The 19284-nt window shown below is 44.9% G+C and overlaps 2 protein-coding genes across 3 annotated transcripts; one reads left to right on the forward strand and one right to left on the reverse strand.

Annotated features, from left to right (window-relative positions):
• Positions 1-3158: 3158 nt before the first annotated feature.
• On the reverse strand, positions 3159-6221 carry LOC306784354 (keratin, type I cytoskeletal 15-like). The gene is made up of 7 exons (XM_079278286.1): positions 5624-6221; positions 5310-5392; positions 5034-5190; positions 4743-4904; positions 4451-4576; positions 3557-3893; positions 3159-3451 (listed from the first exon to the last, which is right to left on the reverse strand). Exons 1-6 carry the CDS (start codon positions 6119-6121, stop codon positions 3669-3671), a joined length of 1251 nt encoding a protein of 416 aa, XP_079134412.1. The 5' UTR covers positions 6122-6221; the 3' UTR covers positions 3159-3451; positions 3557-3668.
• A 1559-nt stretch (positions 6222-7780) lies between these two features.
• krt98 (keratin 98) lies at positions 7781-19225 on the forward strand. Of its 2 annotated transcripts, XM_079278289.1 has the most exons (9): positions 7781-7858; positions 15898-16369; positions 16932-17014; positions 17105-17261; positions 17852-18013; positions 18157-18282; positions 18615-18835; positions 18950-18963; positions 19088-19225. In XM_079278289.1, exons 2-9 carry the CDS (start codon positions 16031-16033, stop codon positions 19177-19179), a joined length of 1194 nt encoding a protein of 397 aa, XP_079134415.1. In that variant the 5' UTR covers positions 7781-7858; positions 15898-16030; the 3' UTR covers positions 19180-19225. The 2 variants fall into 2 exon arrangements, with proteins under 2 accessions (XP_079134415.1, XP_079134416.1); XM_079278290.1 differs by lacking the exon at positions 7781-7858 and having other exon boundaries at positions 15745-16369.
• Positions 19226-19284: the final 59 nt, after the last annotated feature.

The raw sequence follows: 19284 nt of genomic DNA on the forward strand, positions 1-19284 counted from the left end.
TACAGTCGGTGTTTACAGTCAGTAGCAGTCAGGAAAATGTGCCTCACTCTGCCTCTGAGCAGTTTTCATGAGTGGTTCTTTCATTGGGTATGTCTCTCTGGGCTTTACGTATCTTCATAGGGATTTCAACAGAATGCCTTTTTTTTAAAACACATATGTATGTATATACCCATTGCATGCTGGGATATGCTCCAGTGCACAGCTTTAAAAGCAAATAGTTGCTTTTAAAGTCAAACAGAAAAATGCAACAGATTTAGACTTCTTTGTAAGAAATCCCTCTTTCACGACAGCATGCATTGTATTTAGAATGCTACTGAGCCCTGCCCGAGTAAGGCCTTCCTGTCTTCAGGGTCTTGTGTATGTCGGGTGTGGTTCGTCAAACCGGCCCTGCCTGTTTAACTCCAACCTTTCACCATCCTGCATTTGCGATTCAGAGCCGCATGCTTTCTTATTAAAATAGGGGATGATACTGTGTTTTTATGGACCAAACTCACATCCATGCAAGTGGATGAAATACAATCCCATCTATCTCATGCTTGGCAGGGCCTGAAAGCCCCTGAAGTGTGTTTGGTCTCGTTCCACTCTCTACCTCTCAACTGTTCCTACGCCTCGCTGCAGCTCGGGCGCAGTTTAAAACTTTCACAGTGAGGTTTGATGCCACACTGCGCCTCAGACCTTTAGCAAAGAGGTTAGGCATTCCTCTCAGCGTGTGTCGAACCTAACACTGCTCCAGAAGAGAGCCAGTCCAGTGAAGAATGTTCCTTCTCTCTGCAGCAACATTCATGCTGATACGGGCGTCGCTATCTGGTTTAACCGTTGCAGATATGACTCATACTTAACTAAACATTTCACTGACAACTTAATGTGATTTTGGTAAAAGTCCACATTGAAATACAGCAGGCCCACATTCAGGGCATTATATCTGATTGGACTTTTGACATTCTCAATTCAATCAATCAAAACTACAACACAAAAACTGAAGCTCATAAACAAACGATGCCCCCGTTTCCAGTCTTTGTGCTAAGCTAAGCCCAAACTGGCTGCTGGTAGCTTCATATTTAGCATACAGAACTGAAATTGTTACTAATCTTCTCAAGAGAGAAAATAAGTGTTCTTCCCAAAATGTCAAACTATTCCTTTATTTATACAGTGTTGCTATTTTCTGTGCAGGAATTGTAAAGCGTACTGTATTAAATAAGCTGCTAAGAAGCTTCCTGTGACTTGCTGCTCACTGGGATTCAGTTACCGGACAAAGAAAGGTTACGCACAATGTGTGAAAGTCCCTGTTGTTTCAATAGTTCAATAGAGAGCAGAAAGAATTCAAAGTATCCTGAACTTGTCATTAGTTGAACTGAATTGAACTCTATATGTCAAGTACTTCAAGACATCTGTCTGATGTCTCCGCTCGCCTCAGGCTGGCTTTGGATGGCAGTCAGCCAGACAGGCAGAAAATACAGAAGCGACTTTTGGCAACTTGGCGCCGCTCCCTATCATATTCTTTTGTGCAGCCACGTGCAGACAGTCTGCCTGTTCATGTTGTAAATAATAACCTAACTGCTACTTTTATGTCTTCCCCTAATCTCCTTATTTATGAAATCCATCGTTAAGTCTTTATGACGCCAGCTCGTTATTACACCCAGAGGCTCCTGAACAAATTGAAGGAAATCCTCGATGTCGGAGAGGTGGTGTTTAGCAATCACTCATAAAACTGACAGTGATGAAAATCATTTCCATTAAAAAAAACGATATAAGTGAAGATGCAGACAGTGAGCTTTTGGAAATGAACCAGCTCCTTAACGTCATCAATGTTAAGCTGCATTTTTGGAGAGAATCGACTGCAATGATTAAAAGGTAATAAGTTCTATTTCCTACCCACATTTTTACAATACAGTACCTTTGGACAATATAGTCTTTGTTGACATTCTGGTTTAAAATGTATGAACATTGCTGTGCATATAAACTTCAGCATTTGTACTGTGTCTCATACAGAAAGGACTGAAACAAGTATCATCATGGCACATTTAAAACATCGCAAAAGACTTAGAAATACAGAAATGCACAACATCCACCATCTAAAATGTCAGAAAGTGTTGAAGAACTCATGAGGTTTGGCTTTAGTTTGCTCGTAAACAGATGTTTAGTTGTTGCTTTGCAGTCAAACGTTCATCTGGGGAAAATGGCCTGCTGTCACATCATTTTTATGATCTCTGCTTTGGATTTTCATGTCAACTTACAAGCATAACTGGAAGGGCTTCGTCATCAACTATCAGTTTAACGGTGTGGAGGAGAAGCCGATATGCAACAAAGCGGGTCCAAATATGGGCGAGTGAAGCTCCTCAGAGGGGGTGGGTTTTGCAATCTGATCCTCATCGCTCTCTTCTCCAAAACTAACATTACGCCATCACTTGAGAATTATGAACTCTTGACAGCATTTCACTGTCATTTTAGAAGCTGTAGCTGCTGACCTGTACAGAGTACAAAGGCTGAAAGGATACCCTGCCTCACTCTCTCTTCCCCCACACACCACACCGACAGAACAGTTCCCTGCCTCCTCTCTTTAACGTACCATAAAAACATAACACCGATGTATGAAGTCACCAGCATCCGAGGAGCCGCACCCTTCAGGGTACATTTGATCATGGCAGCTCATTGGTCATTTGCAACCAATCATCGTTGATAAAGGAGGCCAAAGTGCAGCACTGATAGCACAACGGCTCTCTTTGTTCAGTCAGAGAGTGTTTGCGTTTCCACTCAGTATTTCTATCCTGAGTGTGTGTTCTTGTTACTAGGTGACATGAGTTGCACAGACTTCATGTAACACTGTGTTGAAAGCCCCCATGGGCAAAGATTGGTCAACCATTTGGGTGTGTCGTGTTCAATAAAAAACCCTCCTGGGGCAAAGCCCGGGCTCGTTCACTTTATTTGGTCACTTTTCTTAAAGTTCAACGTCTCTGTGCAGTCGTTTCTCTAAATCCTAACGCTTTCCACACGAGGGCTCAACCATTGTTCCCCCTTTCCTGAAAGCAGCCCCCGTTACGTAACACAGATTTCCACATCCCACCTCCCCGAATGTGCTGCTGTTGCCATGATGACCGCACAAACAGAGCAATGTTGTTGAGAAACTGTTTCTGAAAGTCCAGTAAAGTCACGAAACACAATTTGTAAATGCACCAGCAGATTTATTTTTCAGACAGGTCACAAACACACAAACACACACAAAGGGGTTTCTTCTAAATTTGCATTTGTTGTAGACTTGAACACGGGCTTCACTTTCAACACATCTCAGCTGTTTTCAGGCCAGGTTCACTCATCTCGTGTAACAGATTTTATTAGTGTGTGTGTGTGTGTGTGTGTGTGTGTGTGCTTGTGATTCTGAGTACAGCTTGTCCTGCCAGTTGGACCGCTTAGCTGGAACTGCGCACAATGGTGGTTGTGACTGTCTTTGAGCCTCCTGTGAAAAAGAAGGAGAACTGATCATGATGGCAGAGCTTCAAGCTTGTATCACACTGACTTCACTGTTGTTATGTAATGTCTTGTTAAAATATACGTCGCTTACCTTGAGGTCTAGAATGGGTCGGAGGGAAGAGAGAAGCAGAGGAAAGCAATGAGTGAATTGGTGCATTGTGGTTCAAATGACCTCATACGTCCATGCTCCTGTGTTATCGTGTCTACCTGGACTCCTCTGTTTCCAGCAGGCTCCTGTAGGTGGAGATCTCCTGCTCCAGCCTGGTCTTGATGTCCAGCAGCATCTTGTAGTCCTGGCCCTGCTGCTCGATGCTGGAGCGCACGTTGCAGAGGTCGGCCTCAAGCATGTTGATTGTGTTCTGGAAGGCGGAAAGCATGGCGCCGTAACGAGCCTCCGTGTCTCCCAGCGTGTTTTCCAGAGCCCCTTTCTGTTAACAGAAGAGAAGACAACGCACGATTCAGACACGTGGTTTGATGTTCATACTTGCAAACCAGTTTACGGCAGTGACAATCTCAAGCTATAGTCTGCAACCAGCAGCCACGCCCTGGATTATATGTCTGACAGACACAAAAACATTTCTGTATTTGTAAAGCATTCTCACTTCTTTCATGAGGGAATGGTTAGCAGAGGCATGTGCCAGGTTTTGCCTGCATGTGTAGCAGTGAGCTGTTCTAGCAGGGAGTTAAATGATCTACTCCAGCTGCGCACAGATAATCCACGGAGTTCAGCATTCCTTCAGCTTTCTTCAAGCTCTTTTATGTCTCCCAGAAAGTGAGCCCTTCCCTCCCGTCTGCACAGCTCCCATCCCTCTTATCTTTCCCTCCCTTCGTTCTTTCAATGAAGCCTCTTTCTGTTCCTCTCCCTTCTGCTCTCTTACCCTCGGTCACTGTCTGTTTCTACAGACAAGACAGCCATCCGGGAATGTTGCTCATATAAGGCAAGATCAGTGAGACATGAACACATTCTTTGGGGGGGGGTTCTCACCATGCTGAGCTGAGACTGCAGCTCAATCTCCAGGCCCTGCAGTGTGCGCCGCAGGTCACCGAGCTCTGTCTTGGATATCTGGATTGTCTCCGTGCTGCTGGCGACCTCCTTGGAAATCATTGCCGACTAGAGCAAGAAAAAAAAAGGACAAAGTTGTGAAGAAGAAGTCTTGGTGATTACGCATCTTAGTTTCACGGATCATTATGTTTAATTACAGGTTAGACTTTTGAGGGAGTAAACCCAGTCATTTGCAATGTGTGGGATATGATTGTTGATGGAAAAGTCTTTTCACCTTCTCATTAAACCAGGACTCCTGGTCGCGACGGTGTTTGTCAGTGATGGCTTCGTACTGGGCGCGGACTTCGTCCATGACTTTGTTGAGGTCTACCTGCGGTGCGGCATCCACCTCCACGTTGACTATGCCAGTGAGCTGAGAGCGCATCGCTGCCAGCTCCTAAACACAAAACAGAAGGAGAAAAAGCATGAAGATCAATATGCAGCATTTGATACAGGTGTGATGAAGCGCGCTCCTGTTCTCATCGTGAGCATTGATCAGTGTAGCTCGAGGATGCGCTTAAGTCACCTCTGCGTGGTTCTTCTTGAGGTAGGCCAGCTCATCCTGCAGGCCCTCGATCTGCATCTCCAGGTCAGCCTTTGTCAGGGTGGTCTGGTCCAGCAGACGCCGCAGGTTTGCGATGTCAGCCTCAACTGACTGGCGCATTATCAGCTCATGCTCGAATCTGATTAGTTTTTGAGAGTAGATAACAAAGATAAGAGACGACTATAACCCCGAAGCCCTCTTGTTGTGACATTAACATGATTAAGATTGGGCCTCGGTCGTATGGAGACTCCTGCTTACTTGGTTCTGAAGTCATCAGCAGCCAGTTTGGAGTTGTCAATCTGGAGCAGGATGTTGGCATTGCCGATGGTGGCGTTAGCAATCTTTGGAGAAGAAGAACAATGGGAGATGTCAAAGCTCAAAAGTCTCAAATGAACAGTTCATTGTGCAGCAACATAGACTGGTTCGCTATGAATTACACACAGTTAACTTCCCATGCAGTGCCGACACACTTGACTTTACGTAACCGTTTTGAAACACTCCCTTGATAATCATTAACAGCAAACATTTGACTTGTCTAGGTTTTAAGCTCCCGAGGCAGACACACACTATACCTTGTCCTTCAGGTCATTGATGATGGCCCAGTATTTGCTGTAGTCCCTCTCTGCTAAAGGCCCCTTCTGCTCGTAGTACTCTTTGATCTGCACCTCCAGCGTGGAGTTGGCCGCCTCCAGAGAGCGGACCTTGTCCAGGTAGGTGGCCAGACGGTCATTCAGGTTCTGCATGGTGGCCTTCTCATTGGCCCCGACGTGGAGGTCCAGGCCATCGGACAGGTTGAAGCCTCCGGAGGATGATCCGTAGCTCTGCTGGCCACCCATGCCTCCCATGCCGCCACCCATGCCGCCACCCATGCCGCCACCCATGCCGCCTCCCATGCCGCCACCATACCCGGAGGAGACGGTGCGCACGCTGGAAGACGAGATCCGTGGGTTTCCTCTGAAGCTGTATCCTGACACACTGTGAGCCTTGTGGGGAGCAGCACTTGATGTGTAGCTGCGGCTCTGCCTGGTGATCATCTGGGGACCACCGCTGACGCTTTGGTTGTAAAACATGATGGCTGACTGTCTGCTGGTCAAGAGAGAACACGAGGAGAGAGGGCCGTTATACAGCTGTGGACTGTAGCAGGACGGTGGAGTTTGATAAAGGGAGGCAGGCTCTTGATATAGTGCTGGACCAGGGGGCGGGTCTGGCTGGGAGGAGGGGAGTGGAGAGGGTAGGAGGGAGTTTTCCTTTAAAGATCAGCCTGGGGCTTGGCAGGACCTCCATTTGTTTTCCTTTAAGGACCAGAGCTTGCTTTCTTTCCACTCCTGTGAGGAAACCGTTATGGAATGCGTGTGTGTCAGCGTGTGTGTTTCTGCGCTTGTGTGTGATGCTCGGCTGGTCCGTGGGGATGTCTCTGAGTGTGTTCATTGTTGTGTGATTAGTGCGACTTGCACTCGCTTTCATATGTACCTGCAGCTTAGTCTCGTCTGGATTCCAACAGTATTTGTCTCTCCATGCAAACAGAAAAGGCGTATTCTTGTTTTAGTGTTCCACCATCAGTCAACATTTATATAAGCTGTATGAAATACTATTTGTGATCAGTGACCCATGATGATAAGGCTGGCTTACAGTTGGGGTGATCCAAATGAAACATTTAAACTCACAGTCATATTTTTAACAAGTACATACTATTCGATTTCTTTTAGGAATCACTTGTTTGCAATATGATAATTTGCAGTAATTACTCATTCATAGCAACATGCTGTTACTGTGTGAACAATTAGATTGTTTAAACAGTTACTCTTTTAGATGCAAAAGAGAATTTTAAGCGATAGAATACTTTGATATTTCATTAAATGCTCATTTTATCTGAATGGCATTCGGGTCAACCAGATACAACGAGCCTGTAATTACTGAAGTTGTTCGTGATTGGCAGCAGCATGAAGATTGTGTGGCCTTGAACCACAAACCGGGTTGTTTTCCATATTTTCAGTCTAACCCATTTAAGGGAATTCGTCAGACTCCATTGTTCACCATATCAAACACAACATCCCCCCTCAGTCCTGTATCCTGTGTGTGTATATTCGTGTGTGTGTGTGTGTGTACGAAGCACATTTTGTTTGTTTTGGCCTCTGTCATGGCTGCGTGAGGGATGAGAGAGAGCGCCTCAAAGGATTCTGTGCGATTTCTGTGTTCGTGTGTGTGGGCAAACATGTGGCTGGCTGAGTGTGCATGCATGTGTGTGTGTGTGTGTGTGTGTGTGTGCGTGTGTGTGTGTGTGTCCTCAGAGTTGGGCTCTGGCTAATTTCCTTGCTCTTGTAGCGTAACATCTGGTGTCAGCTGGGGGGATGTGAGGGAGGCACATGGGGTCACCTCTCGCCCCTCAAAGGCAGGCGTGAATCATGCTTCTTATGAACTGTGTGTATACTCTACTGCATTACGTATGCCATTTTCTGACTGGATGAACTTTTTCATAGTTCTAAAAGCTTCGTTCTAAGAACCCTCCTCTTGTAACCGTCAAAGAACTGGAAACAATCAAGGTTCTCTCCCAGCACAAAGAGATCCATGAGTGTACAGAGATTGTTCTAACGCATGAGCCAAGGCAGCACCGGCAACCGCCATTTTAAAAAACATGTTTGAGCCTCTGCTGAGCTGCATGAAGGCAAAACCACTCACTGAGAACAAGAAAATAGAACCTCCCACTAGAGATCAGTGGGGATAAATACACAAAACCGTGGAAGGCGCTGCAGCTGTCTCATGGGTGGAGAAAGAGGCAAAGACTGTGGAGACACAATGTTTACGTCCAGGTGAGTTTGCAGTCGACAACATGCTTAGCAAATGAATGAACAGTTCTATGCAACCTGTTTGTGCTGAAACCTCCTTTCGGCTTAATAAGTGTCAATGGTGGCACATGTGTTGAGAAACAGGCTAATGCCTTGCTGCTTGGGTTGTCTTCTGAAATGCAGCTTAGCAGGACGAAGACAAATGAGCAAAACAGATGAGTTCATGCCCTCATGGGCTGGAGACCAACAACGTCATGATTCATGCACACGGTTGACTGAAAGCCTCTCTGCAATCTTACAAGAAACTCTACCACGTTGTCTTTTTCATGTATTTTAGTGTCAATGCAACCATTTTCGGTTATATTGTAACTACTTTGGTGAATGAGTAAGAGTGTAATGACTGTGTTCTCATGTGATCCTCAAACCCAGATTAAGCTCATTTTTAGGTTCTCGGCAGGTTAGAGAACAAAGTCTGTGATACTGAATATTGACTCAAGGCAGAGGGCCTGCACAGGCTTACAAGAAACACACATGATCTAATATCCAACTCCTGATTTAGACCGTTGAATCCTGTAATACGAGCGCTTGTCTTCTAACTTTGTGTACATCTTAGATTGTCACCACTTGTCCTTTGTGGTTTTTTATGCATTGTGAGTAATGAACTGTATGACTCAGTACAAATACTACTCCACCCACTACTCTTAAAACCCTCCTGCTTACTCAAACTGATTGAGTAAAACTGAAGATAAGATTCCTCAGTGTAATAAAACGTGAACGTTAGCGAGGGAGACGGGCGATCTATTCCCAGACACCGTTTGCATTGATTTTTCCTGTCATGGTGCAGCTTCTCCATTCTTGTGTGATGTGTATGTCGTGATGTATTGTAACAATTACAATCTACTGTATTAACGCAAGGTATGTAGCAAATGTCAAAGAGAAATTCATGCGTCTATATATTATGAATCTGTACCAAATCACCAGTTATTGTGGCACTGGCGTTTGGTGAAGTGGAGTCAGGCTGAACTGTAACAGGGAGGTTACCTTCAGACATAAAGACTTCATCCGTGATGTTCTGAACTAGTTTCCTTCTTTAAGCCGTAAAGAATAGAGACGGTTTCTATTCAATGCAAAGACAAAGAGAGTCAACTGTTTTTAACCTGAGCACATCAGCTTTAACATTTACCATCGTCTCAAAACAATGTTAAAATGATCCACTGTTTGTTTGCAGCGTAGCAACTACGCGGATGGCGGAGTGTATGTGTCACTTCTCATCTCGCCTTTTGTCTTGAAGTCCGGATGGTTTGGATTCCTGCACCTAAGCGCGGATGAGTAAAGTGTCCTCGCATCAGTTACGTCGTGCAGTGGGAATGAGAGTTGGCTGTCGTTCCCATAACTTTCACAAACAGGCCACTTCCTTTTTTGTAGCCTGGCACATCATATCATGTCAACTTGACAAACTAGTGCACCTTTGTTCTTTGTTGTAGCACAATGAGGTTGTGAGGTCCTACTCCCAACAACAACATGCAGCTGTTGATTCCACATGTTGAATTGTCACCTAAAGGACACATTCTTATCCATGTCGATAGAATGCAATGTGAGTTATGCCTGTTCATCTCTCATTACAACATATAGGAGGAAACAGGTTTGCTTCTTCTGCACTGAATCTGAGTTAGGAGCTCCACCTCGAAGAAGAACTGCAGTGTTTGTTTTCCCCTAAACATCTGCACTCAAGCAGCAGGAATTAAAAAGGTGCAATCTGTCCAATATGTTGGTTTATGACCAAACACAGCAAAACTGATGGAATCCACATCAGCCTCAGCTGTGCTATGCATTCAGGTGATGAATACGCTAAACAGTGTACTTGCATCATGTTAGCATGCTGACGCTAGCATTTAGCTCAGAGCACCACTGTACATATAGGTATAAAATCTAATGATAAAATCTAAAAGTTGAATAAAAGAAAAGAATCAATAGATCCTAATTCCCCTGGAGAGCCATGTGTTTTTTCTTCAATCTTTTTTTGTGGAAAACAAATGAACATCGCTGTATTTGTGCAGTTACTGTGCAGCCCATCGCACCACGTTATGGAAACATTGGCACAGCAGTTAACAGGACTGACCTCGTGTGACCTCTGTGTTTGCCTGAGCCAACACTCGAGGCTTTACCTCTCTGTGTTCTCTGACTCAGTTCCAAAGGTATCTGAGCTTCAGGAAGAAGCCTGTTTGAAAAGTGAATCAGTTCCTTCTTGCCTGATGTAAAAATCTATTCTGAATCTTTTGAAATGTCCTGCTTACAGAGAAACAGGCATAATGCTGATATAGATATATATGATATAGATACAGAGGCGCATGGCAGCAAGAGCAGCTCTGTGCTGAGTTAGTAACGAGTCACAGATGTGAGTCTGTGATGTACCACACCCCTCCACAGGCGTTACCAAATCCTGCTCTCTGATTCAGCATGCACTGTGCAATCCCATCCCAGCATGCAACATTTCTGACAAAGGTCCTGGACTGAATCATGGACTGAACATCCACATATGTGCTGAGGTCGACATGTAAAGCGTTTGGTGTGTTGCTCCTGTCTATGTGGGACCAGTTGCTGCAGACAAAGTTAAACATTCACCTGCAGATTGAATTATCAGCTGTGCCGAGACGCCATCATTCCACCGCTGCAGCGTGGGTAAACAGAAGTCTGTTGTGTCAACAGACCTGCCCTGAGCTCATTCCAAGAGGACAGTAACTTAGAAGAAATGTATATTCATATATTCATATATTAAGAAAAAGATTGTTCTTTCTACTTCATGCAGAAACTGCTGCTTTTACTGGAAATTGATGAATCCAGTACTGATGCAGTGATAAAAGTGTTTGAGCTAAAGAAAGGTATCATAGTATGGTGTAATACACTGCAAGATATAACAATGAAACAAAAGGGTCATCAGTCAGACAAGAGAAAAAGATAACGTAGGAACGTCTTCAGGGGTTGATGCGTCTCTGAGTTCAGTGTCTGAAACAGATTATCACGGAGCCGCACCCTTACACAACAGATGTCTGCGCTGTGGAGGTGAGGATCACAGCTGAAGTGCACCATCTAGTGAAGGTCTCTGGAGACGGAGCACATATTCTGAGCAGGAACCAGCAGTGAATCACCACGCCACACCAGATGGAGTTGTGACAAGTTTGAAAAGTGAGAGCTAAACCTGCTGCCGTACCGACGTGTTCCGATGTCATCGGATCGTCACAGTGTGCACAAGTCGAGAGTGAAGACGAATATGAGACTGAAAACACAACTCTGGTGTTTCCAGTGACTACTGTAAGAGGCATGAATGCAGTAATAGTACGGTAATGACAGAATGTGTTGAAATGTCAGTAAGAAGTTCAACTGAACATTCCCACACAAAGGCTCGTCGACGCATTCACGCATGTACGAACACACACGACAGCAAAGCGTTCCGTGTGCGTGTGAAGGAATCTGGACTGATGGGAGTGAAACAATACATTCTTGGTGTCACATGATGCCGTGTCCACTTTCATCTCTCTGTGGGTGTGGAGCGCTGAGGCAAGGCAAGGCAAGGCAAGGCAAGTTTATTTGTATAGCACATTTCAACAACAAGGTAATTCAAAGTGCTTCACATAAAACCATTAAAAGCATCAAAACACAAGGCAAAAGAAAAGGAGATTTAAAAACAATTAAGAACATTCATTAAAACATTAAAAAACAGTACAAGAAATAAAATGCAGTAGTAAAATGCAGAAATGCAGGAAATTGATTAATATATTAATTGAACGTGGTTCAATTAAGGGCAGCAGCAAACAGAAAAGTCTTCAATCTTGATTTAAAGGAGCTGAGGGTCTCAGCAGACCTGCAGCTTTCTGGGACTTTGTTCCAGATATGTGGAGCAGAAAAACTGAACACTGCTTCTCCATGTTTAGTTCTGACTCTGGGAACAGGAAGTAGACCGGTCCCAGACGACCTGAGGGGTCGGGATGGTTCATAAGGTAGCAGCAGATCAGAGATGTATTTTGGCCCTAAACCATTCAGTGCTTTGTAAACCAACAGCAGGATTTTAAAGTCAATTCTTTGTTGGACAGGAAGCCAGTGCAAAGACATCAGAACTGGAGTGATGTGATCCACCCTCCTGGTCTTAGTGAGGACTCGAGCTGCAGCGTTCTGAATCAGCTGCAGCTTTCTGACGGACTTTTTACAGAGACCTGTAAACACACCGTTACAGTAGTCCAGTCTGCTGAAGACAAATGCATGGACAAGTTTTTCCAAATCCTGTGGAGACATAAATCCTCTAATCCTTGATATATTCTTCAGGTGATAGGAGGCTGATTTTGTAATTGTCTTGATATGGCTGTTCAGGTTGAGGTCTGAATCCATAACTACACCTAGATTTCTGGCTTGGTTTGTGGGTTTTAACATCAGTGACTGAGAGGGGAGGCGGTGAGCTGCTGCTTCAGGATTGGTTCCAGTGATCAGAGCAATGTCTCTTTCCTGGGATTAATCTGAGATTATTTCATTTTAACTTCTCTCTCTCTCTCTCTATCTCTCTCTCTCTCACACACACACACACACACACACACACACACACACACACAGACACACACACTATGGTACAATGTTAAAACGAAAGAACACGAACAGCAGAGTGAAAACTGCTACTCTGTCACTTTGTGTTTCTGTCCTGAACATTTAAAGCATTTGTTATCTCAACTGACTCTTTCACTACAAGGTCACTTCTATTGAGTCAACAAAAGATGTTAGCACAAAAAAAAAAAGAAGTTTGCACAAGCATGTGCACATCATGAGTGTTGCTGCACCTAAAACTGCCTCCAACCAACGCAAACACACCATCAAGGTGGATTATCTTAAAGAAGGAAGGTGTAGTAAGACCTTCAGGTGTCGGTGGGATGCAGGACAGGCAGCCAAGGCAACATGTTTTGGTCTCCAGTGTTGGAAACAACAAAAGATATTTTCTTCAACGATTGGAGGAAAAACATTTAAAAGGATTAAGGTGACATTGAGGAACTTGAGGAGCCAATCGTGTCCACTGCAGCACTGAGAGGCTGTTCATCCTGCACGGCTGCTGAGAACGGAAAGTTGAAGCTGTAAAACATATGAAAAGTCAAAAGAATCAACATGAATCAAAAATTATTAACTGGATTATTTATGCAATAGTTGTTAATATAACATCAGATTTAGCCTTGGGTGGAAAATAACGTTTGTCGACCCGAGTCAATGCTTAGTATTACGAGATAATTGTCATTCCTCAGGAGACAGTTTGACGTGTGACAGCAGGAAAGGCAGCGGTGTGATGGTGTCATGCGCGCTGTCTAACTGGGACACGTGGTACGGAGCCATTCTCGGTTATTACACCTGCTATGACAAGTCAAAATGTCTGCTGTGAAGAACATCTGTTCGATGAGGCGTTACCGTCATGTTACGAGCATCAGACGATCACATTTGACTCTGTTAATCAAAAATAGTTGATTTTGCTCCATAAATAATGACAATTCGATATCTCGTCTTGCGATACCTGATTTGCCTTTTGTGATCTTAACTCTGTATTTCATGTTGCAACACGGTCTTGCTTTGAAACAGGCATCATCCCACATTCATCATGATACTACCCGACATGTAACTGGAGTAAAACGTGCCTCTAGTACTATTTTCAACAACGTACGATGTTTTCACACACCGACTGTCATCAGATGCAATCCAACCATCAGTCATCCCCTCGTTAGGCCTCGCCCTGCTTATCAGTGCGACTGCTGACTGAAGACGTGTGCAACAGGCATGTTGATGACAGATAACCAGAGAACACTACAATCAAGGTGATCATTTTCAACAGACATGGGGATGTGCTCCGGTTATGTGTCGGCTGCTGTGATAATTATAAACCAATACAACTAGCGGCTACATCTTTTAGGTTGGTCGTCATCAGTACAGATCGTCGTTTGTAACATTTCCACATGTTACAATAGACGAAGACGAAGTGATGAGTGATGAAGGCCATGATGGTGGCGAGCAAAGCTTCACCAGAGAAACACGTTCAGCTTTTCAACAGACCGACAGTCAAATCTTCTTCAGATCTTTTTATTAATTAAGAGTAGAAATGCTACAGTGTAAATTACTCTGTTACAAGTAAAGGTCCTGCAATCAAAACGTCACCGAAGTAAAAGTACAAAAGTATCAGCGTCAAACTACACTTAAAGTACAAAGAGTGAAAGTACTCATGATGCAGAATCATAAATATCACTGGATTGAAATTATTAATGCGTTACGGTGTACACCGCTTTAATGTTGCAGCTGGTAAAAGTGAGCTAATTCAAACAAATGTATATACTGCTGCTGGGTAGTTTAATCTATACTAATGATACTAATATATTAGTTGATTTATATTTTGTATATTGTGTAGAATCTTCATCAGCAAAGTAACTTAAATTATCAAATAAATGTATTGGAGTAAAAAATACGATATTTACCTCTGAAATGTAGTGAAGGAAGTATGAGTTGGCAGAAATAGAAATACTTGAGTAAACTACAAGTACCTCAAGAATTTTTTAATTATTATCTCTGCCAGGTGAGGACGAGATTGATCGTGTGCGCGTGTGTTCATGGGACTGTGTGTGTGTGTGTGGGTGTGTGCGTGTGTGTGTGCGTGTGTGTTCATGTGACTGTGTGTGTGTGGGTGTGTGCGTGGGTGTGTGTGTGTGTGTGTGTGTGTGTGTGTGTGTGCGAGTGTGTGTGTGTGTGTGTGTGTGTGTGTGTGTGTGTGCGTGGGTGTGTGTGTGTGTGTGTGTGCGAGTGTGTGTGTGTGTGTGTGTGCGTGGGTGTGTGTGTGTGTGTGTGTGTGTGTGTGTGTGTGTGTGGGTGTGGGTGTGTGTGTGTGTGTGTGTGTGTGCGAGTGTGTGTGTGTGTGTGTGCGAGTGTGTGTGTGTGTGTGTGTGTGCGAGTGGGTGTGTGTGTGTGTGTGTGTGTGTGCGTGTGTGTGTGTGTGTGTGTGTGTGCGAGTGGGTGTGTGTGTGTGTGTGTGTGTGCGAGTGGGTGTGTGTGTGTGTGTGTGTGTGCGAGTGGGTGTGTGTGTGTGTGTGTGTGTGTGTGTGCGTGGGTGTGTGTGTGTGTGTGTGTGCGAGTGGGTGTGTGTGTGTGTGTGTGTGTGTGTGCGAGTGGGTGTGTGTGTGTGTGTGCGTGGGTGTGTGTGTGCGTGTGTGTTCATGTGACTGTGTGTGTGTGCGTGTGTGTGTGTGTATGCGTGTGTGTTCATGTGACTGTGTGTGTGTGTGTGGGTGTGTGTGTGTGTGTGTGTGCGAGTTAGTGTGTGTGTGTGTGTGTGTGTGTGTGTGTGTGTGTGTGCGTGTGTGTTCATGTGACTGTGTGTGTGTGTGGGTGGGTGTGTGTGTGTGTGTGCGAGTTGGTGTGTGTGTGTGTGTGTGTGGGTGTGTGTGTGTGTGTGTGTGTGTGTGTGTTCATGTGACTGTGTGTGTGTGTGTGTGTGTGTGTGTGTGTGTGTGTGTGTGTGTGTGTGTGTGTGTGTGTGTGTGTGTGTGCGAGTGTTCACTGTATGATGAATATGTTTCGTCACATACATTCCTGTGGATCCTGCTACCTTTCCTTTATCTTCTCTTTCCTAACGTCAGTGGCTTCTTGTAAGTCTTGGACACAAAAATAACTTTGACTCTAGACCTGCCTGGCCCTCAACCTTTGGGTCAGAGTTTCACTGAGGTGAAATTGTCGCTGGCGTGTGTCATTTCTGTCACTGCTATGAGTGAATATTTTACATGACAGTTAATAGCTTTGTCTTCTGGAAGAATACATTATTCTAAGGTACGTCTGTGCAGCTCAACCTGCTTTCAAGCAGCCTGACAAGGAAGGCGGCCAAAGGTATGAGATTAGAAAACAAAGGAACAACGTAGAAACGATGAAATGTGGAACCACAGGTATGACCTGAAAGAAGCAGATGAACCCACCGATCACCACACCCGTGCTTATAAGGAGGAAGGAGAGAGGAGTAGGAGGATTGCCCATCAGCCACATTCTTCCTTTTCATCTCCCTCTCCTAGCCCTTCCCACTTTGCTGCGTGAGGCAGCTATATAACCAAGGAGACCAAGGTGATGCTTTCAACTGCAGATCAACTCCAGTGATCCTACCTGTTCCAGATCCAGATCCAGATCCAGATCCAGCTCTCTCCCAGCATGTCTCTCAGCAGCAGATCCTACGGCCAGAGGACCATGAGTGTCTACGGAGGAGCAGGCGGGCACGGCACCCGCATCTCCTCATCCCAGCAGAGCTACGGATCATCCTCCGGAGGCTTCAACCTGTCCGATGGCCTGGACCTCCACGTCGGGGCCAGCGAGAAGGCCACCATGCAGAACCTGAACGACCGTCTGGCCTCCTACCTGGACAAGGTGCGCACCCTGGAGAAGGAGAACGACCGCCTGGAACAGCAGATCAGAGATTGGTACCAGAGCAAAACGGTCGTCTGCCACGACTACACCAGCTACTTCGCCACCATCGAAGACCTGAAGGACAAGGTAAGGAGTAGTATGTGTGTTCTGTTTTCTTCCCCTGCTCATCTTTCTGAGGGAGTGTGTTGGTGTGTGCTGTATGTGGGGTTGAGGCAGCTGACATTTGAGTTCGAGAACCAGGAAACATATAAGAAGTGGGCCATCTTATCAGGAAGCTGTTTACACTATTATGCAACAAAACAATTACCAGTACACTGTTAATGTTCATACTTACAAAGGGATGCAGTGCAGGTTTATTGCAGAGCCCAACTGAAATATCAGATGGTTGATATTATGAGCCAATATTGTACATACATTTTGCACAGGCTTAATTTAAGCTTATAAATGGTTGTATATCTGATTTGGTTGATATTTAACTGTTGCATCATATGCACTGCTACATTACAATTCTTTAAGAACCACATTTTCAAGGGTCCTTTCCTAAAAGGTGTAAACATTGAATATCAACCAATGGATAAATTAGTATATCAGGTATACTAATTTATCCATCTTTATTAATTTATCTGTATGACGCATGAGCTCTGTTGTACCTTTTCTGACTTGTTTCCCTGTTTTTTGTTTTCCTCAGATCCGTATTGCCTCGAGGCTTAATGCCAAGACAGTGCTGGGCATCGACAATGCAAAACTGGCTGCTGATGATTTCAAAATGAAGTGAGTGTATCCCCCCCCTTCCCTTCTCTGCAATGCCACATCACAGCAAAGCGTGAACTGAAGTCTCACTGACTCACCCACCCCTCTCAGGTATGAGAACGAGCAGGCCATGAGGATGGCTGTGGAGGCGGACATCGCTGGACTGAAGAGGGTGCTGGATGAGATGAACCTGGTCAGAATGGACCTGGAGAGCCAGTACGAGGCCCTGAAGGATGAGATCATCATGCTCAAGAGGAATCACGAAGAGGTGAGAGTGCACAGGCGATGGAGTAGTGGTTGGTTTTAACCAATACAACGTTTGTTGATGACAGTTCCACATGCAGTAAAACTGATGAGTTTGCATCAGTCCACACCCCTGATACATTCCTGCACACAGGCCAACACCCACTCTGTATGTACATAACCTGAAAGTGTGCCACTACACTGGTGATTGATTAAACTCATCGTCATCCATCTCTTCAGCAGCTATTCACTGTGCAACCATTTATCACAGCCATCTGCTGTGGTCTAAGCAAAGCTCTGCACACATGGCCTCTGAGTTACCTTTGATAACACAGAGGAAATTCCATGTTTGGGTGTTGTTTTTATAAACAGGTCTGCCGCCGTCTCCCTTTTCCCAGCGCTGCCCGCTTCCCTTCACACACTTCCTTGTATTCTTCTCTGCCTCCATTAGCTCATTGCTACTGTTTGTCTCTCACACTTAGAGCAAAGAACCAAAAAACACACATGCACTACAGTTCGCAAAAGAAATTGATTGGATGCTCTTGTTGCCACAATAAAAAACGAATTCACTCATTTTAGTTCTGACACCAGCTGACTGTCCTTTGACCCCTACAGGAGCTGATTCTGATGAGGAGTCAGATGGGCGGACAGGTCAATGTGGAGGTGGACGCTTCTCCCTCTCCAGACCTGAACAATGTTATGTCAGAGATCAGGGCACACTATGAGAGCGTGATCAGCAAGAATTGCAAGGAACTCGAGGCGTGGTACCAGAACAAGGTGAAAAGGCACAACTGCTCAGAATACAGCCGCTGCAGGAACCTTTAAAGAGCTGCATTGAGGTTGTCGATCTTAATCACGTGGCAGTAATCTACTATCATTTTTGGGTAAAACAAAGAATGTTGTTTCTTTGGTGTGCCTAGATCACATCAGTGGAGCAGGACGTGATCACACACACAGAGATTCTGGTGACGTCCCGCACAGAGATTAAGGAGCTGAAGAGCACCCTCCAGAGGCTTCAGATTGAACTGCAGTCCCATTTCAGCATGGTATGTCAGAAAACACAATATTTCGTGACTTTGTGAGCTTTACCGATGCCGTTATGCAGATTTTGTTACTTTTGGACCGAGATAAGCTAGCTGTTTCACCAATTCCAGTCTTAATGCGAAGCTATAAGCTAACCGGGAGCTAGGTGATGCTCCATCTTCAGTTCACAGACGTGTGATTGGTAACTTCTCATCTTGTTCTCGGCAAGATGCTCGTTGCACACTCACGCCAACAAGCCTTGCAGCAAATTGTAACCAGCATCAAGTAGCATCTCTGAATTGCAATCACTGACTGCCTACTCACACCTAACAACTTCTTGCTGCGACCACAACAGAAAGCGTCTCTGGAAGGCACCCTGGCAGAGACCCAGACGCGCTATGGTGCACAGCTATCAGGCCTCCAGAACATGGTCACAAGCCTGGAGACTCAGCTGTCCCAGCTCCACGCCAGCATCGCCAGCAACAAGCAGGAGTACGACATGCTGCTGGACCTCAAGACTCGGCTGGAGATGGAGATCGCAGAGTACAGGAGGCTGCTGGATGGGGAGGATGAAAGGTGAGACCTGATGAAGCTATTGGATGATGAAACACTGACTCGTTTGATTGTATGACAATGCACAGTGGACATGTTCTGAACTAATGTTTTCTTCATTCTTTTTCTCTCCATTAGCAGTTCGAGACAAGGTACGCATTTCTTTCTCATGCATGTAATTTCTATTTTACCATTAAAATGCTACTTAAGTTTTAACCAGGTTGAAGGAATGTGGTGTGATTTGCTCATGATTGTTGTATCTTTTATTTTCCTCAGTTGTCACAAAAGTCATCACAGTGGTGGAAACAGTTGTGGATGGAAAGGTGGTCGGGACCACCAAGACCATTGATGTGGATGTGATCGAGTGATAAACTGAAAGGATTATCAAAAATCAATAAAGATCGCGCAGTTGAATTTAACGTCCTTGTGTTTTTTTATATCTTGTAATGAACGGGTATTCCACATTTCTATTA

This window comes from Melanostigma gelatinosum (genome assembly GCF_949748355.1).
Source record: "Melanostigma gelatinosum genome assembly, chromosome: 11".
In the NCBI taxonomy this organism is placed as follows: domain Eukaryota; kingdom Metazoa; phylum Chordata; class Actinopteri; order Perciformes; family Zoarcidae; genus Melanostigma; species Melanostigma gelatinosum.

Excerpts from the sequence above, each read along its gene's own strand:
- LOC306784354 (XM_079278286.1), bottom strand. The coding sequence starts at position 6,121 with ATGTTTTACAACCAAAGCGTCAGCGGTGGTCCCCAGATGATCACCAGG. Across the intron at positions 5,191-5,309 it reads GCTGATGACTTCAGAACCAA|ATTCGAGCATGAGCTGATAA; the intron begins GTAAGCAGGAGT and ends AAAACTAATCAG. Across the intron at positions 4,905-5,033 it reads TCAAGAAGAACCACGCAGAG|GAGCTGGCAGCGATGCGCTC; the intron begins GTGACTTAAGCG and ends TTTTGTGTTTAG.
- krt98 (XM_079278289.1), top strand. The coding sequence starts at position 16,031 with ATGTCTCTCAGCAGCAGATCCTACGGCCAGAGGACCATGAGTGTCTAC. Across the intron at positions 17,015-17,104 it reads GCTGATGATTTCAAAATGAA|GTATGAGAACGAGCAGGCCA; the intron begins GTGAGTGTATCC and ends CACCCCTCTCAG. Across the intron at positions 18,014-18,156 it reads AGGCGTGGTACCAGAACAAG|ATCACATCAGTGGAGCAGGA; the intron begins GTGAAAAGGCAC and ends TGGTGTGCCTAG.